The 22,953-nt window shown below is 40.7% G+C and overlaps 2 protein-coding genes across 4 annotated transcripts; one reads left to right on the top strand and one right to left on the bottom strand.

Annotated features, from left to right (window-relative positions):
• Positions 1–175: 175 nt before the first annotated feature.
• LOC119729479 (juxtaposed with another zinc finger protein 1-like) lies at positions 176–7,452 on the bottom strand. Of its 2 annotated transcripts, none has more exons than XM_038202044.1 (5): positions 7,230–7,452; positions 3,843–3,915; positions 3,493–3,605; positions 3,062–3,309; positions 176–2,604 (listed from the first exon to the last, which is right to left on the bottom strand). In XM_038202044.1, exons 1-5 carry the CDS (start codon positions 7,399–7,401, stop codon positions 2,203–2,205), a joined length of 1,008 nt encoding a protein of 335 aa, XP_038057972.1. In that variant the 5' UTR covers positions 7,402–7,452; the 3' UTR covers positions 176–2,202. The 2 variants fall into 2 exon arrangements, with proteins under 2 accessions (XP_038057972.1, XP_038057973.1); XM_038202045.1 differs by having other exon boundaries at positions 3,062–3,288; positions 7,230–7,451.
• Positions 7,453–8,238: 786 nt separating this feature from the next.
• LOC119729563 (ATP synthase lipid-binding protein, mitochondrial-like) lies at positions 8,239–19,998 on the top strand. 2 transcript variants are annotated; one of them, XM_038202175.1, is made up of 5 exons: positions 8,239–8,403; positions 8,642–8,718; positions 17,591–17,658; positions 18,183–18,282; positions 18,724–19,998. In XM_038202175.1, exons 2-5 carry the CDS (start codon positions 8,677–8,679, stop codon positions 18,988–18,990), a joined length of 477 nt encoding a protein of 158 aa, XP_038058103.1. In that variant the 5' UTR covers positions 8,239–8,403; positions 8,642–8,676; the 3' UTR covers positions 18,991–19,998. The 2 variants fall into 2 exon arrangements, with proteins under 2 accessions (XP_038058103.1, XP_038058104.1); XM_038202176.1 differs by having other exon boundaries at positions 8,351–8,466.
• Positions 19,999–22,953: the final 2,955 nt, after the last annotated feature.

Genomic DNA, 22,953 nt, shown 5'->3' on the forward strand with positions numbered 1-22,953 from the left:
TTACATAGATCAGACTGTTCTAAATGGGCAAGAAACACGTACAAAATAGAAAGACTAAACTTCTACTACAACAATGAGTACCAAAAGACTAGAGTGCACAACATATAAACTACAACAGTCCTATCTTATATTTCAAATAGCACAATTCTGTACTATTAAAAAACATCCAAAAACGTTTGATAACTATATTTTAAGACAAAATTACATGTATCTTAAATACCATTTAAGGTCAGATAAATGAGTTGCAAAGAGGGTGTAAAATGCACAAAAAAGGAGTTATTTTCACAAAACTTGGGGCTACTTTTGGAAACATGTATTATATCTTCAAAATAATCACTGGAGAATTCTGATTTGGCCAACACTTTAATTGTTTTGTCAATGGACTGCAAACCCGTATACAGTTCACAAAAATTGCAGATTGGCATGCCCAAAAAATGGGACAATTCAGTTGGAAATCTTAATTTTTTTAAAGGCAAGCAATCAATGTGTTGCCCATACCCATCTGCAAAATGGTAACAACACTATGGGGCTCATGGCTGGTAGGCAAGTAATGGTCCTACTTGTCCAGTGCACCATTTCATTTTACTGCCACCACTTACTTTCTTTTTGTAAGTTTTTTTTTAAATACTGAATCTTCAATCAAAGTTTTGGATCAGTTTCTTTTGGTTAAGTATTTTGGACAAACCCTACAGTGCAATGATCATACACTATAACAAAACTTGCAACCTGTATTGCTTTATGTTTTAAAGAAGTCCATTGCACAAGTACTTTAAATCATTTGAAGTCATTATCGCTCTATAAAGCATTAAGCCATTACAACGTAGGACACACATGCAGATTATTCTGAGATGAGCACAAGAAAAAAATCACATATATGACCTGCAATAATGTGAATGTAATCACCTTTTAAACATTATTGATACCTAAATATGGTAGCTAGTTTACCTCCAAGTTGGTCCTATAGTTGACAGAATACAACATTTGTATGTACATGTAGCATTATACAAATACTAAATCTGAAGTCCTATACCCAATAAATTACACTATTGTATAATCGCTAGACTTTCCCAACAATTGACTGGCTGATTCTAGATCTAATTTTGATTCCTGAGAAAGATTATCACATTATTTCGAGGCCCTTTCACGCAAATTTCCCTGCCCATATCTCTACACACAATCTCTTTCCATACACTTAATAGACTTTCCAAAACTATGGCAACAAATACGTATTTAACCTTTAATGTCAATAAGCAAGCAAAATACATGTGTATAATACAAAAAGTTATGTCATTAAATTTTATACAACTCATTTTGTATAATATATATCAATATTTAAAGTGAAATTAATTTAAGCAATCCAAACAACAAACACTATTTTAGATGAAATTGTGCTGCACTGTGACTTGTCGATAGTACAAAATGTACATGTGGTGATTCCTTGAGATGTTTAACACGTGTTAACAGATATTATAAGATGTTAAATATTATGTTCACCATCAGCTGCCAAATAATGCACTTCATCAAAGTATCCGTACCACGACTGAACATTTTCCTTGTCACCAAAATTGGCAAAATATGGCAAATAGATACTACGTCTCCTTAAAGTTTTACTACAAAAAAGTTGCTCCAATAATAAATAGTTTATCTTATATTACTGCACGAGACCCAATAGCCTGTTCAATGACGTTTAACACACATAATCTGTAATACTATTTGAGACATATTTTCCCTTGTACCCACTGCCAAATCCAGGGGTACTTAAATCCATCACAATAAATGTAAAGGAACCGAAACAGCAACAAAAAGCGTACCAATAAGGGCTTGCAAATATGGAACCACTAGAGGCTTCACTTTATGATTATGATACATGTACATCTTAAAAATTGGCTTTCATGAACTTTACCCATGCCTTATCTCAACTAATTTAGCACTTTTGTAAAAACAGCCAAGAAATACTGCATAAATCTGAAGTAGCTCCATGTCTCAGCTTGCTGCAAATCGAGGCCTGACAAGACCCGAGTATTTTCACACAGTATGTGAAGAAATGCATGAAAGTTTATTTATGACACCACACCATGAAGTATTGCTATTTTGACACTGTAAGTGAAAAAAATTGTCTGGTTTAACCACCCCTAGCTCAACTTTTGAGGTCTTTTCAATACTGACTGCCAGTAAAGACTACACTCTGTGCTTACTTTGCGCCTAGTTCATGATGGAAACTGTGCTGCCATCAGGTTGAATCTGCTGCACTGACACTACGGTTCCTTCCAGCTTGTGCGTGGCAAGCAAAGCGGCATCCAGATGCGATGGTAGAGTGACTAGTGTGAAGCCTGTAGAGGGTGTTGTTGGGGTTAATGGAGTCAGAGGGGCACTTGGTTCCACATTGGTGCTGCTTTTGGTGGGCTCCACCAGCAAACTGGTACTCTGAAGTGTCAAGCCAAGCTGGTTGGCTGCAAGTGCTTGTGTAGATGTGGTCGTTGATTGGGATTTGGGCGATGCACTAGGTGTCAGGGTTGTAGGGGGGTGTTGAATATTGATGTGTTGCCTAAGTCCCTGCTGTGACTTGTAGCTTTTGCCGCAGCGACATTTGTAGCTTTTCTTCACCTACAAGAAAAAATAACCGCTGTTAAATAAACGGGTGTATTGCCTTCTCAAACACATGCACAATGATTCACAAATGAAAACAGACAAAAACGTCAAGAGGCTCGTACAAATGCTTTGCTTATTATAGCTTCACAACACCCTATTTGATACAGTGGCAGATCTACGAGGGCACTTTAGGTGGTCTAAACCCCTCTTGGGCAGAAATAATAGGAATATCGTACACAGCAAATGCCTGCTAAATGCCCGTCTTGATCCAAACCGGGATCTGTCTCCGTGATAGGGTGCACGGGGTTGTGTGGGCACTGATTTGCGCATGTATCGCACCAAGTACACACGACTCATTTTCATATATAAATGTGCACAAGCCTGTGGCACATGGCAGCAATTGCATTCAAAATGTTTATCACCCGTATCTCTGTTGGCAGGGAGATATACACGGAGATCACACCCCACTGACCTTATTTTCTTTACGGTGGCCATTTTTAGCATGATACTTGATCCCATTCACATTCTTATAGCGCTTCTTGCATCCAGGGACAGGGCACTGGTAGGGTTTGTCATCCCCAATCTGTGGGTTCATTGTACGCAGGATGACATCCGGGTTGTATTCCTCTTGAGTTGTTGTCCACGAGTTGTCACTATCGGACTCGGAGCCGAATTCCTCCAACTCATCATACTCGCTCCCTGTTGAGAGAAGAGGAACACCTGCAAGAATGGCATGTACAACATACAGATCAAATGCTGATATTCTATGATATAACTGCTGTTGGTTGTAATGTGGTCCATGGCTTTTGCAATCCATTGAGGGGTGGGGGCAGGGCGGGCACAAATATTGGCCCCCCCCTCAGCTATACAAAATCCATGGACTATGTCACACTAGTGATGTACCTGTACTTGGAGTTATGCTTCTCATTGTGGCTACGCTGGGTAAACTTGGCTTGGGACGTTTCTTGACAACTGGCGTTGTCTCATGGTGGTGCTTTGCTGCATCGGTCACAAATCTGCAAAATCAGAGTAAATGTTCACTTTACTTTCATTTCATACCGTCACTTTACAAAGCACACACTTCAACCAATCTCCTGCTCAGTATATACAGTAAACATTCCTTTAGATCATCTCAGCTCCCTGGGGAGTATACAAGTCCATGCTGCCTTTTCAGCTTATTCAAACACATAAACCATCTGTGCACTCAAAGGTAAGGTAAGGTAAGTAAAGTCTGTCCCCATTTGAGTACTTACTTGATGACATAGCTCAGAGCTACAGCCGATGGCTGCTGCCCCTCTTGCTCTTCAATAAACTGAGGATCAGAATCTGAAGAAAAAAATAAAGTGAACAGTGCTATTAAATGTTTCAAAACACCCAACACTAGAGTTAATGCATTAAAACCATTAGCATTTTTGAGAGATGGTTGACACGATAGGAGGGTACTCACTACAACCACAGTAGTTTAACACAAAAATCATGTAATTGTACATTTTACAGAAAAATATAGTACCTATACACTACGTATGGGGCTTTCTTCATGCTCGTAATGCAATAAGATTGCAATAATATTGAGCATTGTAAATATAAGATCATCATTTTATGTATCAATATTATGCTGATACTTGAAAGATTATAAAGATGCAAACTTAAATGTTACACTGTATGACATAATGGGCATTTCTCCAGCCTGCTCACATACTTGTGACTATTTGAATTAAAATTGGACATTAAAAGTGAGTATTTGAACATCCGGTATACTCGGCACACCCCTAACAGAGGGGAGAATGACCGATTTCAAAATGCTGATAGTGAAATCTCTTCTCAATGGTGTAACAGCCTGGGTGGGGTGGGGAGAACAGACTGACAGAAAGTAGGCCTACAAAATTACCAAGTCAAAGTCTTGAAAACTATTTGCACACAAAATTACGTAAAATACATTTAAATCTAAAAAATAAATGCGGCCTGATGTTGCTAACTGAACAAGCATTTTTTTCAGATGCAAAATACATATTTAAGTTAACACACAATATTTAATGCTGGTGCTGAAAGGTTTGGCTCAGCTTAATTTGGGGCTAACATTGCTTGGGAAACTTCAGCTGTATACTCAGCGGATTTCTGATGAACATATTCAAAGCTAAACCCAACATATAAACCTTCCATTGTCATTTGCCGCTGGTTTTGAAATATAGTATGTCCCAAAAAAGGGATTATTTTAGAAATAACTACATGTGATCAATTTTGAAAATGTTTGGTTGTGCTGATACTCCTAAGCTTTGGCCTCAACCCCGATGAGTTTCATTTAATTTCAGTCACGCATCACTAGACACATTGGTCGATTGATCACAACAACATTTCTGGACACTGTGGCCAAGTTCCTTGTCTTATTCAATTCCAGTACTGTTTTAAGTAAGCTGTGTAAATTCCTTAACCCTAACTCCCTAGGGGTGTGCAAAATCATATTAAAGTTGGAGGATTCAGGACTGTTGATATGTTGTGAAAAGGGCTGCAGTTGGGATTGGAATCATTTGCCTGGCTATCAGTCATCATGGCAAGACCTCAGTTTAATGCTCAAGGGCAACTGATTCCAATCCCAAACCACATCAGCCTTTTTTTCTCAACATGCAGGTTTTTACACAGCTTACATAACACATCACTGACATTGGCATGGAACTTGGTCATGACAAAACACTCCTCAGCTACTCAGCAAGTCGAACCATGGAGGTAGGAAATGGTCGAACCAAGGTCACCCTTGGTGATCGTGCATTTGAGTGTGCTGCACCTAAATTATGGAATGCACTGCCATTAAATATCCGAGAAGCAAGTAGCCTGAATGTTTTTAAACAATTACTTAAAACTCATCTTTTTATGAGAGATTTTATTGATTTTTTTGTACCCTGTATCAGTATTCATTGTATTGTTGTATTTTGCTTTGTTTGTTTTTATCAATTTTGCGTATAAGTCTGTTTATTTATTTTTTTTGTGACTGTAATGCGCATTTGAACATATTTTAAATGGAACTTGCGCACTTTAAATTAATAAATTATTATTATTATTATACTAGTGTCCAAAAATGTTGTTGTGTTCAATGGTGCAGTGATGCGTGACTGAATTTAAACGAAGCTCATAGGGGTTGAGCCAGGCCAAGGCTTGAGTATCTGCACAACCAAACCATTTTAAAATTGACCTCATGGTTATTTTAAACACAGTCACATGGACACTTTTTTGGGACATAGGGCCTACTGTGTGTTATTGGTCCCTTTGTTAAACCCAGAAGTCACTTAAAACAGAAAAAGGCAAATGTAGTTCAATAAATTTTGCAGTGTTTAAAACTTAAGATACCTATACGCCACAATATTAATGAACTCATGGCACACGACACAATTGGGTATAGTCTAGACCCATAAAAATGTGTCACCATGTGTAGGCTATTTAAAATTTAAGGTTTTCATCATCGCCTGCCCCGATTTTCAGGCCTGCCCCAATTTTTTTTTACTATTTTGTCTAATTGTGTATAATTTCTACATTAAAGTGTATCTTTTTCAGACAAATTTCTCACAAATCCTCGGGCAACTCCATTTTTCCAACATGATTAAGCAGATTTGTCTTCACATGGCGCATAAAATGCATGCAGCATGCATGTATTCATGTATTACCCGGCATTTCCCCTTCGCATTCACAAGTAGTGATGGACTTAAATTTTCCTTTTTAGTGAGTGCCGCCTATCATCAAAATTTACCCATTAACATGGCGTCACCTCTTCCATAGGATTAGGCCTAGTACCTAACATTGGACTTCGGCCCCTCAGGCTCAAGTCAGTTTGGACGTGAAAAATTGGGATTTATAGAAAATAAAAAATAGGCCTTCATGTATATATAATTATAAATTCCCCTCCTGACTGATTTTTTGTTCAGTATGAGTGATGAAAAACTCAATTTCAATTTTAATAGCCTACATATGTAGGTTTAATACAGATCTTATGGGGTACAACAATCATTCATTGCCAGGCATGTCAGGCCCTTTATTTTACTGGGTTCCCCCTCTGACTCTGTCAGTCATGCCTGTTCCTATACCAGAGTCCTACGTGTATGAAACTATGATGTAGCCCCTACTCTTGTTTCACTTTCAGGTGTTTAGTGTTCTTAAATAATAATATGTCCATGTTTCGTTCAACGTTTTATCTTGTGTTATTTTTTTTGAAATATTCATATTTTTATCTACATACATCTACGCTGGTTGTAGTGTACTACTACTAGTGGTACTCAGCAAAGTCCACTTCTGAAGTTCTGGATGTAAATTGTGATGCTGAGAGATGAACATCATGAACATGATGAAGCACATATGATTAAACAATAAAGATATTTCTAGGCCTAATACTACTAATAATAATATTCAGGCTAATCAATAGGGCACGAATCCACGTCAATAACTCGCAAGTCGCATTTCGCATCTTGCAGTTGCGCGCTTTGTTCTGCGTTTTTAGGAACACCATGGGAGGAAGGAATCCACGGTCATAACGGTATACACGGTACAGCATTCAAACAACACGTCAAGTGTCAATGGTCAACAAAGCGCTGCCAGTGCCAAGTGCAAATGAAGTACAAAGCATCACTTCTTGGTACACCTTTGCGCAAGATTTTTACCTATGTGCGTTTCTTCGATGTGCTCAATGAGCTGACCAAGTGATGAAAATGTCAAACTACATCCGCTGAACTTGCAGGTATTCGTGTAGAAGACGGCCATCTCATTCTCAGAGAGACAACGGGTTGCCTTTTGTTGACATTTCACCGACCTCCATCTCAAAACCTCACACATGCAGTGCAGTGCATGCAGGCGCTGGCGCTGAAAACGGTGCCAGAGTCGTCGTGCCAGTGCATACTGTACACGGCGCGTATTATTTCCCGGGAATCGCCTCGATCAGGGTGACCATAAGGTTACTTACAAAAATCTGCTATATGCGCTTCAAAAATCTGCTGCTAAATCACTAAACTTATCATTACACAAAATACATTATAAACACTGATACTCACATGCAGATGTTACAAAATTTCCTTAACCAAAACAAAAATCATAAAATTTCTTTACAAAGAAAAAATTTACATTTTTTTAAATAAAAATTGCACGTGGACGTCTATAGCCTGGTTTGCACTGGTCTAAAGTACCTTACTCAGTTTACTGTGTAATAATACACGTCAGGAAACCTCAAATTAAAGCTTTTTCAAAACTAATCGGCTATATCCTTCAAATCTGCCATACTTTTCTGTCAAATCAACAATTTTATAGAATTCCGCTAGAAATCTGCTTACAAAATTCATTCTGCTAATTTTTCTTTAACACTCGTTTTTTCGAAAAATTCTGTCAAATTTAGCCGAAATTCGGCTAAAGCGGTCAACCTGGCCTCGATATTTACATTACGACGACTGTTTTCCGAAAAAGAAACAAAATGAAAATGGGACATAAAATAGTAAACTCTCGAGAAAAATTGCGAAGATTATACCATTTGATAACTGAAATCAAGTTTCTAAATATTGAAAGAAGTATTGTTTTTTAACGAAAAAAATAACAAAATTATCTCGGAAAGTAAGTATACTCTGGCTTTTTAATAATAGCAATTTTCAACTGTTTTAAAATGTTGAAGCTTATCGCGAGAGCTAGAGATGGCGAGAAAAGGATGGTCAAGGCAACGACTCACTCGTACCATACCACGTACCGGTCAATTCGCGTCGTTGACTATATAGCAGATATGCGGCGGAACCATGCGATTGTGAGTTAGTTGCGCACGCGCACTCTAGTCCTCCTTTGCCGGTTGCAATTTTGGTAAGTAGAAAACTGTGAATAGTTCTTGGAATCCAACGAAATAAGATATCATCCGTTGCAAAAGTATCATTTTCTTAATAAGTTCTTAAAATATTCAATTTTTCCTTTGTGTTTTAAGCGGTATTTCCAGTGATGTATGAGTACTTACTCCCTAAATGATTATTTATAGTAAGAATGCTTGTACTCATCATTGGCCGGCTTCTGCTAATTTTCACGTTCTCAATTCTTCAATTTACAGACGTCGTCTAGCGTTTTTAACACCCTTCATTCAACATGTATTGCGCTAAACTATGCACACCAACTACACAGGCATTGGTAGGTATCCATTTATGAATGTGGTTTCAGAATTCCCAGAAAGAATGTTGCAACCTAGTCCGAATAACTTGGACCTAGCTCATGAGTCATGTAGCTGGAGTTACCCTAGACTAGCCCCACTAGTGTGGCCGTCGGTATGCTGCGCTGAATCTCTGGCCACACACCATGGTACCGCGCGCTACTGAGGACGAAGTTTTCATAAAATCTGCGGTCCGTTTCTTACATTCTCAGTTTCTTACTTTCTTATTATGGTTGTATTCTATGATGTCTCACCTATCACTTCTGGGATGCTTAGGTCTAATGATGTTCCATTTTCCGAGATATTCTTCAATCTTTCTGGAGCCCATATGCACTCGTGAAATGTCTGGTGATGGCAGCCATTTTGAATGTGACAAGAGATGACCTCAAGCTGTGATGTTGCGTTTGGTACAACTATAGAATGCAGGGCCACTTTACTCTACATCCGCGCCTCCGTACGGCTGCGTGGAGGCGTGGAACCGCAGTCGACCTACCTCTGAAAATCGATCGTGGAGTCGTGGAGCCGCAGAGAATTGCGCCCTCTATCGGTGCGCGTCTCTGCGACTCCGCGACTCCGCGCCTCCACCACTGAGAGAGACAGTGCCCCGTCGCCCTCCCCCCCCCCCCCTTCCTAATTTGCGCGCCCAATTAAAGTGACTCTGCGACTCCCCGACTCCGCGCCTCCGCGACTCCACACAGTGCCCCGTCGCCCTCCCCCCCTTCCTAATTGGCCCGCCCAATTAAAGTGACTCTGCGACTCCCCGACTCCGCGCCTCCGCGACTCCAGACAGTGCCCCGTCGCCCTCCCCCCTTCCTAATTGGCCCGCCCAATTAAAGTGACTCTGCGACTCCCCGACTCCGCGCCTCCGCGACTCCACACAGTGCCCCGTCGCCCTCCCCCCCCCCTTCCTAATTGGCCCGCCCAATTAAAATGGATATGGATGCTTCGTTCTCAAAAGATTCCGCCGAGAATTGCGCCCTCTATCGGTGCGCGTCTCTGCGACTCCGCGACTCCGCGCCTCCGCCACTGCGGCCACTCCAGTGCCCCGCGTCTCCGCGATTCTGCGACTCCAAGACTCCGCGCCTCCGCCGCTCCAGACAGTGCCCCCAACACATTTACAAGCACGCCCTCCCTTCCGATCCTTCATGAGAAGCTTTGAAGACAAGTGCAGTGCATTCCTTCGCTGTACTTAGCACTTTTTGGCAGGTTTGCATATCTATTACTCCTATTCCATCCACGCCTCCAGACAAAATAAAAAACCTTGCTTCGGCGTGGCCCTGCATTCTATAGTTGCTCCTTGCGTTTATGCAAATTGCTTGTCGAGCGCGCGAGGGCGTGAGTTGCAAATGCGACGGCTGTTTCCTTTGCCGTAGATCCTGAATAGAGATCGGTGCACGTGGCCCCCTGATGATAAATGCATGGTACAGGAAACAGCCATCGCATTTGCAACTCGCGCCCTCGCGCGCTCGACAAGCAATTTGCATAAACGCGACGTCACAGCTTGAGGTCCTCTCTTGTCACATTCAAAATGGCTGCCATCACCAGACCAGGCGCAGTTCTAGAACCAATATTTTGGGGGGGCTAGCACGGTGGATCCAGAATTTTTTCAGGGAGGCGTGCTGAAATGTTGACCGGTTATTTTTTCCAGACACTTAGGCCTCCGAAAATCAATAGGTGGGGAGGGGGGGGGGGGTTCATGCAAGGGCGGATCCAGAACACAATTTTGAGGGGACCCAAAAAAATTTTTGGTCCCCCCAAAAAATTTTTGGTCCCCCAAAAAAGTGGGCCAAAAAAAATACGGCGTGGGGTTCGGGGCCCGCTTAAGGGCCCCGAAATCTTTTTGGATTCTAGATGCTCTGTGGTGCGATCTGAGGCAATTTCTGACCACTTTAACCAATATTTTTTGGAGGAAAAGACTGTGGTGTACTCATTGCCTGCCTTTATTGCGATGTCACATAAAAAAAAAAAATGGTTTCGTTTTTTGGGGGGGGGGGGGGCATGGCCCCCTTTGGCCCCCCCCCCCCCTTCCCTGGATCCGCCCTTGGGTTCATGCCATATTTTCAATGGGGAGCGCCAATAAAATCCAAAATTCATTCACACTATATTAACTAATGCACCCTTGTCACGGCTATTTCTTCTTTAGGGGGAGACTGTTCGCATGTACATCACAATCCTTCTTTATGCTAATGCAAGTGTTTATTTTTACGGAATTTATTTTGGGGGGGCTAGACAAAATTTTGGGGGGCTACAGCCCCCCCGTAGAACCGCGCCTGCACCAGACGTTTCACGAGTGCATATGGGCTCCAGAAAGATTGAAGAATATCTCGGAAAATTGGAACATCATTAGACCTAAGCATCCCAGAAGTGATAGGTGAGACATCAGAGAATACAACCATAAGAAAGTAAGAAACTGAGAATGTAAGAAACGGACCGCAGATTTTATGAAAACTTCGTCCTCAGTAGCGCGCGGTACCACGGTGTGTGGCCAGAGGTTCAGCGCAGCATACCGACGGCCACACTAGTGGGGCTACCATACTTTGGTGACGGCGTCACAGTAGCATACAGGCATGCAACTTTTCCTCGGATCAGCTGATTTCCTCTTTTTTTACTTCCCATGTGTGCCATTGAAAATAGAAAAACACTGTACAAAGTCTGGGAAAAATTTGAATTTCCTCTTTTTTTTGTGATTTCCCAGTTGCATGCCTGAGCATAGTGTACATACCCACGCGAGGACAAAAAGACCCCCAAAAAACCGGTAAAGAGAATACAAATGAGAGAGACAGTTACCCTGGCTTGATCTACATGTACACATTCATGACATTCCATCAGACCCCTTATATTGTTCCCTGTCCCTAGTAACTGTCTCTCTCATTTGTATTCTCTTTACCGGTTTTTTGGGGGTCTTTTTGTCCTCGCGTGGGTATGTACACTATGCTACTGTGACGCCGTCACCAAAGTATGGCAAATCGGTGGAGCGTTTGTATGGAGGGGTCAGTGTTTCCCCTGCCCATTCTTTTGTGAGGCGGCCCGCCTCGGGACTTTTTGAGGCCGCCTCGGCCTTTTTTGGCCAACGGTTGCCGCCTCACGGGTACGAAAAAATATTATAGTCAAATCTGTGCATTTTATGTGTGTGTCTTTGTATTTCACCTTCGAATTCTCTGGACTAATGTTAGTGTTCTTTGCGATCGTCATTCGTACCGTAAACGAAGACGATGTACGTCCAATTCTCTAGCTAGTATGGAGCCTTTTCAACGTCCGTGTGTATATTACTGGTCGAGTCTGGGTGCATGTCGACTCGAGATTTTCGACTGAGTGACGAAGTGACAATGATCCCATTTATGGATACATTGCGCAATCCTAAAATGAACGCACAGATCCTCCGTGCTTAACATGGCAGATACTCCCAGAATGCTGCGCACGTTCCGGCTGATTCGCAGTGAGCTCCTCATGTGCAATTGGGCAAGTGGTGCGACGATCGCTGGTTGCACAGCACGCGTGCGTACATTATGTATGACCTGGTACCCTGCTCAGCCTGCCAAGCGATCGGTGAATGCAATTTTTTGTTTTCCGAAGGCTACAAATCGGTAACATGTAACAGTTTTCCAATCAAAAATCCTCAAAATACATGCATAAGAAGTCCATGAAATGGGGTTTATTCAGAAGCTTGGACTTTCAGGAGAACACGAAAGTTGTTTTTTTGGGTCAAAAAATAATGCAGCCGATACGCGTACACGTGCATGTTCCATGTTACCGCGTTGTGTGAACCGTGAATGGAGCTGTATTTTACCCGTGTGTTACGGCGAGCTGTGTGGTCGCATTGCGGTGTGGGTCCAGAGTCAGATATGTCGTACAATCGTGCGGCGCGGTGTTAGTGTTACGGGGGGGGGGGGGGGGGGGGGATCATAACTTTTCTGTAACAAGTGATAAAAAGCTGATTCAAAATTCAAAATATTGTTTATTTTATAAGGATTCTTATGATATTAAACATTGTGATAGATTCGAAAAATTTAGAGGTGTTAAAATAATGATATTTTGACAATAACAATTTCAGAATGTTTTCAATTTCATTGAATTTTTTATTTATTTTAACTATTATATCTCCAGAACGCATTTTAAACTAATTTAAACGTTATTGATTTTGTCGTGTGATTCTCTTTCCAATTATACCAAATTTTCCAGGGTTGTAAAAAAAATCCAAAAAGTGCTTGACTCCCTGGTGGTCAGGGTGGTGGCAGGCCTACATTTTCACAAATAAATAGGGGCCTATGTACAGAGATGCCACTTTTCCGGTTTTAACCGGAATTCCGGTTTTTAAAAAAAATCTCACAAAATTCCGGTTTTTCCGGCCGTCAAGTTAACCAGAAAAAGAGAAGAAAAACTGTGGAAATGCGTTGATTTTTACCTCGATTTAGTACATTTAGGCGCACGCATAGCACAACGTTGTTCGTTGAAGTAGTCTTAAAAACAGTCTTTGTGTATGTTGTTGCCGAGCCTGCATGCGATACAAGCGGCCAACGTACTTAATTGCGCGCAGTATACAACGGCGCCTCGCGCTTGCTTCACCGCATGCGGGCGTGTTGTGTGCTAAGCACACGTAGCATTCAGCCTGGAAATCAAGTCTATCATTTCAGCTATCGGTGGTTTCCGATCGCAGTGATATATGTGAATACAAAAAATGCGGGTACCAACCATGCATGTTTTCGTTGAGCGCATCGCGTAGTATAGTGCAAGGATCATGTACACCGACAGCAGTGTTGTGGAATCATGCATGTTTCGTGTCGAATATTACGTTGGAAATTCGGGTAGGCAGAATAAATATTAGGATGGAAAAAGTCAAAGTGATTGAACGAACCGACAGCTTTAAAGGCCATAGAAGCAAAATTGAAAAATAAACAGAACTTGGCTTGGCTACAAGATAAAGATGACAACGGGGACTTTGTGTCGGACCATGGAGGAAGGAATAGACACGGAGTGGCTTTTTCACACACACACATAAGTCCGGTTTTTTCAAGCAGCCGTTCCGGTTTTTTTTCAAGCAGACCCAGTTCCGTTTTTTTCAAGCAGACCCTGTGGCATCTCTGTATGTAGGATTTTTTCAAAAAAAAATTCAATAATTTATATCAATATTTTATTCACATATACTGCCCAAAAAAGTAAGAAGAAAATGACCTTAAATGCCTCACATTGCACCACAGAGCGTCTAGAGTGCAAAATTTTTCGGGGCCCTTAAGCGGGCCCCGAACCCCACGCCGCAAGGGCTTCGCGCTCGCAGGGTCTGTTTTCGATCAAATTTATTTTACCACCTCACACCTTCCACCAACCCAGGGGAAACACTGGGAGGGGTACCCGTAATTCAACGCTCCACTCAGTAGAGCTAAGTTCATTTACATACCTCATACATTCAGCAGTAATTTACGAAGCCTAATGATCGACTAGAAACAGACCACACACAAAAAAGTGAAAAATCTTGACGATTTCGGTGGCTTGTCCGTAAAAAAACGCCAGTTCCAACGGCTGTCGTCCATTTTGTTTTGCTAATTATGTAAATGTATGCATCACGTGATGACATCAAAAAAATCTGCGCGCGCGATGTATGTGGGTACCACACCGCTTTCAGGCGCCGCAAGTGTGCTCAATTTTCGTCTGGTGCGTTGTCGGGGAAAGCAAGACAACGAGAATGCTCTCAAAAAATTATATTTAATTAACTAAAATCATGATCTGTTTCAAAAGGCCATTTTATTACAGACACATTTGTCTTGAAAACATTACTGAAAAATGAGCTAAATGGAATGTTTTGAATTTGAGATAAGGAGTTTTAAAAATGAAGATAAATGCCTGTTTTACCTGGGACCCATTTTTAAGATATATGCCATAATTCCTGTGTTTTAGTGGTCGTCTTTTGAGACCCTTTTCCCTTTGTCATACTCTGACATTCTTTAACCGTGCATGCCTGTAACTATTAGTGCTTCTATTTGTTAATATTTCTTTATAAAAAGCCATTATAACTGTTAACTTGGATGCCTTTCTGTATTAATTACAGTGTAATTAAAAGTGTCTTTCATTCAAACAATTGTTTACGTGGTTGCTAGGTAACTGAAATTCACCAATTGGTCGTCATTAAAAACGCTGTAACTTCAGAACCGAATGGTCAATTTTCCTCAATCAACCACCAGTCTTCCCCAATCATTGAGTGCTTTCACTTGAAACACATTTCAGATGTATTCAACCAACTTCAATCTTCACTTTAACTTTAACCTAATATTTCCAATTTCCACTGATGCCTACAGGGTCGCATAAGGCAGTTTGAAGACTGTTTCGGGACTGAAATCTGAAGATTTCTATTGCGGGTACAAGTGAAAATGGTTAAAAAAAGTTATTAGTAACACAATAAGGCTATGTACCTAGGACTCTACTGTCGTCCGACCATGTCCAAATGTTTAAAAAGGCAATTCGTAGAGTCCTAGATACTCGGACTAATGTCACCTGTAGTCTGTACCTCCGCAGTCTGTCCGCGGGCGGCGTGTTTACCGAAAATAAACCGCAATTCCACGCTTTTGTTGAAAATATTTTCAGTACGAACTCCCCGAGTGAAGATTACGCGCGAGCGTGCATGCACACCTAGCATGCTGCCGCCACGGCAGCAAACGGCACGCGTGTGTACGTCTTCACGCTGAGAGTTCGTACTGAAAATATTTTCAACGAAAGCGTAGAACTTGCGGTTTATTTTTTAGTAAACACACCGTCTGCGGATATATTTGCCTTTTCTAAACCCAGCGCAGGCACAATTCTGGACACAAGGAATATGTAATCGAAATTTCAGCTTTCTCCGTCCAGTAAAAATATGGAAAAAAAATGTGTTATAATTTTTTTCGCTATGGTGGTGCAATTTATACCCTGGACGTCAGTCGTAATGCAATGAAGACGTCGTCCAACCTGGGGTAGTTAGTAGGCAGGTAGGCCTATTCCCGTAAACCATGGAGCCATGCGTAAACTAAGGCCACACTCCCTAAATTCACTTACACCGTGAGAACTTGTTTCCAAAGTTACTTCCACATTACAAAATTTATGCTCTCAAAATACACTCCCCCTCTTCATAACAAATTCAGAACCTGCTGCCTTCGTCAAGTTGTCCAGCTTCTGCGTAATTTCCCGCTGATTTCTGGAGGCTTCTTGGCATCTTTTTGTGTGCAACTTAGCTTGAGTAACTCTATTCTGGAAGGGTCTCTTAAGACCACACTCTCACGCCATAGTTATGTCTCCAACGTGACATGTGAATTCCTGATGAGCATGTTAGCTGGAGTTCCTCAAGCTAAGTAAGTTGGACCGAACTTGCAATTGAGTTACACATAGCTTGAGTAACTCCAGCTCCAATGCTCATCAGCAAATCGGCATTTAGAGCTGGAGCTCAAACTACGTTGTAGATACTAAATTGTAAGAGTCCTTAAAAAAACAGGACTCGGTATCCCCAGTGTATCACAAAAAATGTCAATTTTTTGGGTGCAGTTAACATGCTCAAGGTGCGACAAACGACGCGTGCTATGCTGTACAGTATTTCGGTATTACCGGATAGTGATGTTGTAAAAAAAAAATAACAATTAATACCGACTAATGATCCATGAAAACCGAAACACCAGTGAACTCGGTTTGGAAATTCTTCCTAAAGCCGTGTCTGCACTGGACTTTTTTTTTTTGAAGGTTTTACCGAGACGATGGTAAAATGAGAAATGGTCAAATGTGACCACTGTCCGCACTTGGACTTTCGATATGGGAAATTTTACCCAGACCGTGTGGGAGAAGTAACCGAGCTGTTTCTGTGTCAGTATAATGACTCACCGTACGCAGAAAACAAAATGCCGATCCCATTTTCAGGCGCCAGTACATACAGAAATATTACACCCGCCATTTGCATGCACAACATAATCGTTAATACGATATTATTTCAGGTTGACGCGCTAAATCTTGACGAAAAAGCCTATATTTCTGACGCATCTGTGATGCACGACATCGAACCCATGCCGCTGTACGATGTTCCGCGCGGCAGCAGTGCCATCGGTATTCGTTGGTTCCCATGGCATGCTAACAGAATCAAAGCTATGATGTAGTGACTACGGCCTACGTACGGTACGGTACCGGACCATGATGTACCATGCATGACTACACTAACAGGACGAATTTGGATCGTAGAAAATACCAAACAAACAGCGGTGGAGAAAAAGAATTTCTGCAAAATAATTCCCAGAACGTAATCTCTCTTTTCTGTGTATGTATTTTTCCGTTGAAATATATTTATAATGACATTTTACCGCTCGGACTTGATGATACTCCGCAGCGTGTTTCTACAAAATTTTCGGCCACTGCACGTGCAGGTTCGTGTGGTCTCTGTATGCATGACCTCGCACTCGGGCCGGATGAACGCTTTCCTGAGCCACTTTTACCGACTCGCACTGTCCGCACTGGACTTATCGTCTCGGGAAAAGTGACCTGGTCAGTTTTCCTGGGCACTCGGTAAGTTTTCCTGGGCAGCAGTTGGCCAGTAGAAGTAACCGCTGGACTCAGGAAAAGTAACTGAGAGGAAAACGTCCCAGGCTGTCCGCACTGGACTTAAAATGGGAAAAGTTCCCATAGTCTCGGTTAGTTTTACCAAAAAAGTCCAGTGCGGACAGGGCTTTAGTGTCCAGAATGTTTACAAAAGCCTTTCAAACAGAAAGAGAAACAACCTCTTTCAAATGTTTGATTCCATTCTTTGTGGTTCCAGTCATCCGTGCTTCCTTTAAATTTATGTTTGACCATGTGAAATCTTCATCTGTGTTTACTTAAAAGTGATATCTTCAATCTTGTGTTTTTATTTACTAGATTGCCCGAAGCTCAAGAGCCCTTGTCCGGCCACTAAGTAGTGTTGGCAGCCAAGAAAACACAAAAAGGTACAGCATTATTGCCTGTTTTTAACAAAAAGAAAATACCCCAAAAATTAAACATACATTTTCTGTTCCATATTATAGTTAATCCTGTAACATGGGTAAAGAAGTAAAAAACAAATAGACTAAAATCATCAATTCAGTGGCATACTTGAAAATGAATAAAACTGCTGCAAACTTCTCACTGACTGGATTGACGTGAAATATACAAATATAACATTAGTGGCATACTTATTCAAAATCAAAAGTAACATCTCAAAGCGTGTTGCTTATGTGAAGGAAGGGTGAGGGAGGAAGTGATTTTTAACCCAAACCTCAACTAAAGCTACAGAATACTATAAGTAGTAACTGTAGTATGAAATATTTCAGCATATAAGTGTGCACAACACTCATAGTTTTCTGTAGTACTTAGTTCTTTATCCTAAAATAATGGCAAGGACGTTAGGGTTAATAGAAAGAGTAAAAACTAATGTTCAGAAAGTGACAATGTCACTTACTACTCTTATTTACTTTGTCTTTTTCTCTTCTAGTGCCCCAAGGCGTAGTTTGGCGACATACAGTGGTCACGCTGGACTCAATGCTGTTGCAACGCCAGCGAAGCAAACAAATGTAGCAGCACTAGTTAACCAGGTAAGATGCGTAATACACCTTTTTCAGTTGTTTCTTAGATGGGGCTTGACCATGCCCACTTTGCGGGGAAGTGACTTCATCGCCTATTGCCTGCTTCGCGCATGATCGACTCATGAACAAGTTGTGAACGCACACATTTGTGTGTAAACACCTGCGATCATAGACACCTTATTTTCCAGTCCCTCTTTGTTTATACTTTTTTGAAAAACTTCCCATTCTATTTGCACACACTCCTCAAAAGTGGATCTGTTCCAAATCATGGACCCCATTTTCCTCTATTGTTCGAGATCCACTATTTGAATGTGTATACATGTTCATACACACCCTTGGCATTTTATTGTATAATGGTGATGATGACTTAAGATGCCTAATTATGCAGCAGAATATCTGAACATTGCCAGAGGGAGTGAAACAATAGTCTTGATTCTTGTGCCTTTGCAGGTCCTCAACCGTGGCATTCAAACGACCGCTGTTCAGCAGGATGTTGAAGCTGCTGCTAAGTTCATCGGAGCTGGAGCAGCCACAGTTGGTATGGCTGGCTCAGGAGCAGGTATCGGAACAGTCTTCGGTAGTTTCATCATCGGCTATGCTCGCAATCCCTCCCTGAAGCAGCAGCTATTTACCTACGCTATTCTGGGGTTTGCGTTATCCGAAGCCATGGGGCTTTTCTGTCTTATGGTAGCTTTCTTGATTCTGTTCGCCCTGTAGCTTAAGATTTAGACTCTTAATTCAAAGATGCTGTGTTTCTTTGTTTTTTTGAAAATGAATACGGTGCATGTTAGCAGCACATGAGAAGGGAAGAGTGTTTTTCTTGGACCTACTCAGGAGACCAGAATATAGGATTGCATTTTAATCCCCGCATTACTTGGTTTATATTAAGAGTTATTGATATTTACAGAGATGAGAATGTGTGAACGTGAAACGGTTTTTCCTGTCAAAATCCCAGGCTAGATTGTAAGAGCAGTTTGCTTGTCCATCGACTGATTCCCTAGATCAGAAGACCAAACTTATGATTCAAAAAACAAATGAAAATTAATCAAACTGAATTCTTGTATAGGTCCTGTTTTTCCACAATACCAAACAATGTCAATTAAATAGTTATAGGTTTGAAAGTTGAGTGGGAATATTTTATTTTAATTTACTGATAAATACAATTTCTTCACGGTACATTTATGTGAATATTTTATTTTAGTAAGCCAGTTTTCTATTGGATATGCTCGTTCTTTTGTTTGGAAAAATAAGTATCCTTACTGAACAGTGGCATAAGTCCTTTACAATTCTATCTGGATTGGCATCGGAGAAGTTGATTAAGTTGTAGAACATTTTGCAAGCTACTTTAGCCAATCTGATCTCAATGGTGAGGTATTTGGATTGTAAACGAAAATATTAGAAACAAACTGTTTTGACAATCCATCTTTGAAAACATTCTCAGAATGCTCATGTATTCACTGGCATTGTAGACTGCAGTAGTAGTTAAACATTTGCATTTTGTTTTTAACAAAAGAATTCCAATTTTATCAAAACAACGATCACGCGATGTTTTTTGGTAAATGTAACACTCCATTTTATCAAATCTTCATTTGAATAGTTTCGGTATTGCCACTGCATAGTTTATGGATGACTGTGCCAGCAGGTGAGAGAGCTGGAGCTAGTTTTCAGTTTCATGTTTCTGGTGATAATTAAACAATTGTGTGATTGAACTTCCCACGAAGCAGTTGTGTTGTTATCCAAGATGCTATTTGTTCAAGTATTTTTTGTTTGTTTACTCGTTCGTTGACTTGAACCTTGATTGTCTTATGTTGTCTTTTCTCACTTTGGAGTTAGGTGAATTTCAGACCTACAGCGAAGCTGATTAAGAAGATGCTGTAGCCTCTTTTGCTTTTCTGTTTTTTACCTGCTTTCTCTCTGTTACCTTATGTGGACCGTAACCCTTGCACGTAATTCTGTCCGGAGGAATGCGCAATACACAGGCATGCAACTTTTCCTCGGATCAGCTGATTTCCTCTTTTTTTACTTCCCATTTGTGCTATTGAAAATAGAAAAACACTGTACAAAGTCTGGGAAAAATTAGAATTTCCTCCTTTTTTTGTGATTTCCCAGTTGCATGCCTGAATACAACACAGCCCATATTTCATAGTCCAAATTTCACACCGCACCCGTGTAGCCATGAATGTGTTGCAATGTGTTTCATGATGAATAAATGGACATTTGGAATTGAAAAAAAAATTTTTTGGACACCCTCATGCGAACACCGCCCCCTATATATTTGTTTCAACAGCGCCCTCTTGTGGTATATTATGAACGTGGAATGAACTGAGTGACCTGTATTATTAAAGCGTGCTAAATACTGAATTTAGGGCATTTCCCTGTTGGATTCCTATAGTTTTAAACCTTACATTTGGGATGACTGATAAACTACTGTGTAAAAGAGGGTTGCAGCATAACTTGCGAATTTATCTCTGATAAACTCAAACGAGGCCAGTAATCCTCAAGAGAGTGGAGAAAGAAATGAGGAAATCATCAACTTTTGTACAAGTTTAGCCAAATGTTATACGTAAGCAGCAGTGCTTTTTAAATCCGTTAGTCGACAAATCCATCACAAATTACTAATAAAGAAAAGTGAAGATACAGATTTGAATCAGTTTTTGTTTCATACGAGCATTATTATGACAAATTGCAGCCGAGTCATTTCGCTGAAAAGTTTTATCGCACGCCGCACTTCAGCCCTTCCAACATTTTTTTTATTCACATTTAAATGAATCGAAACCAAAGTGATTAAGGCATAACTGTTAAGAAGCTGAGGCTGAGCAAACTAATTCTTATTGTACGAGCCTGGGAAAATATTTTCCATTTCCCGAAAAAAGAAATTGTTTTTATAATACATGTATCACCATACCGATACGCAATAATATTTATTTTTCTCTTTTTTTTTTTTTACATACATGTAATTAGTCCTTACTGTTTGTTTAGACTTATTCAAACAAGTTTGTTTGAGGTGTATTTCTCTATTTGGTGGGTACGTGTGTGAATGACGAATACGATTTTTGTTGCACGATATACAGTGTGTATCTTTCCATTTTTATTTGGGATGTGAGATGTGATGATTATATCCATCGGGCGATGACAATTATATTTTGACATTCCAATTCAAATCAAGTTAAAAATGTCTCTCTTTTAAAGTTATATTCCTGATGGGGAGAGGTGAAAACTGAAATGTTGGAGAAGAACATAATGAATGGAAGTTTAAGATAAATCTTGCAAAAACAAAGAAGTCTATTAGCTCATTCAAGACTCAGTTTATTCTAAACTTAATCGAAAACAAAGCAGTTGGAACAATCTCAAGTCACAGTTTAAAATTTGTTTCATTTAAAGACAGTTCTCCCATCGTTAAATTTGACAAATCGTGCGTAATAACTCGATTTCCAGGGCCACAATCACTGGGTCGCGTTCATCGGGCGGCGGAACCGGAGTGAGGGGGCACTTGCCCCCCCCCCCCCTTTCGCAGTCAGTGGCAAACCAAAGGGGGGGGGGGTTCCTCAGGGGCTTGAGCCTATTTTCGATTAGTATAATAGGGGTGTCAATGGCTCCACCAACGTCAAAATAGTCCCTCCCTCCCGCCCCCCCCCCCCCCCCCCCAAATTTCCGCGACCACAAATTTTGGCCAACATTTTTGAAAGAAAAAATCAAACTTCCAAAACAAAATCAAAAAAAGGGAGCCACTTCCTAAGCTAGGTCCTGGGTGCGCCACTGTTCCCAGACCAACAAAAGTGCCGCTCTCGCGGTCAATGTGCCCCCTATCGAGATGAAAACAAAACTGCCCCTCAAAAGCACACATGAAAGCATTATGATAGATCATCTCCTCTCTGATCTTGCAATGCAAAAGTGCCCCTCAAAAACACAAATACCCCTGGCATTAACAAGATTAACTAGCCAGATTGAAAAATGGTTAAATTGAATTGTCAGTGACCGATTATTGTGGCAAAGTTTATGACGTTCGAAATAGATGCCAGCCCGACCACTCCGCGTTTGTAACTAAACAAACGCAAATCTCCAGTTCTCTATTTTGACTTGGCGGATTGCCGACTGACGCTCTAAATGCAGAGTGAAATTAAACATCCCCCACTCCCCTTTAGCTACGCCTCCGAATATTGTTTTTTGGTCTGCTTCTGATTCCCTGCGACCAAAGCGACTTGATTTCCGACCAATGCATGTTTGTCCCCTAAAATACAAGTTAAACGATTATTTTTTTTCTTTTAATGCATATTCCACTTGTTTGTTTAGCCTGCTCTGTCAGGGTATGAACAAAATAATGTATAAAGACAAAAGGCGCTATTTACATGCGATAATGGGCAATGACACTGGGTGCCGCCAAAATAATACAACATAAAACTCATATAAACAACTGTGCAAATCTGAAACGGCAAAAACCAACAAACAAAATATATAACTTAAATCTATCGACAAGTAATCGGCATGAACAATACAATAAAATAAATGTAAATTACACTAAAATGTATGCCGAAACATTAATCGAGTTATACTTGATTATATTATGTGGTTTTAAATATCGAAATCTCTATGGACATTAACTAATGCATAAATGTATCCGATGTATTTAATTATTTACAAAGAAAACCAAGCAATTTCTTTCAGCTGCCTTTCATTAAACAG

Source organism: Patiria miniata, unplaced genomic scaffold, assembly GCF_015706575.1.
Source record: "Patiria miniata isolate m_02_andy unplaced genomic scaffold, ASM1570657v1 HiC_scaffold_21, whole genome shotgun sequence".
In the NCBI taxonomy this organism is placed as follows: domain Eukaryota; kingdom Metazoa; phylum Echinodermata; class Asteroidea; order Valvatida; family Asterinidae; genus Patiria; species Patiria miniata.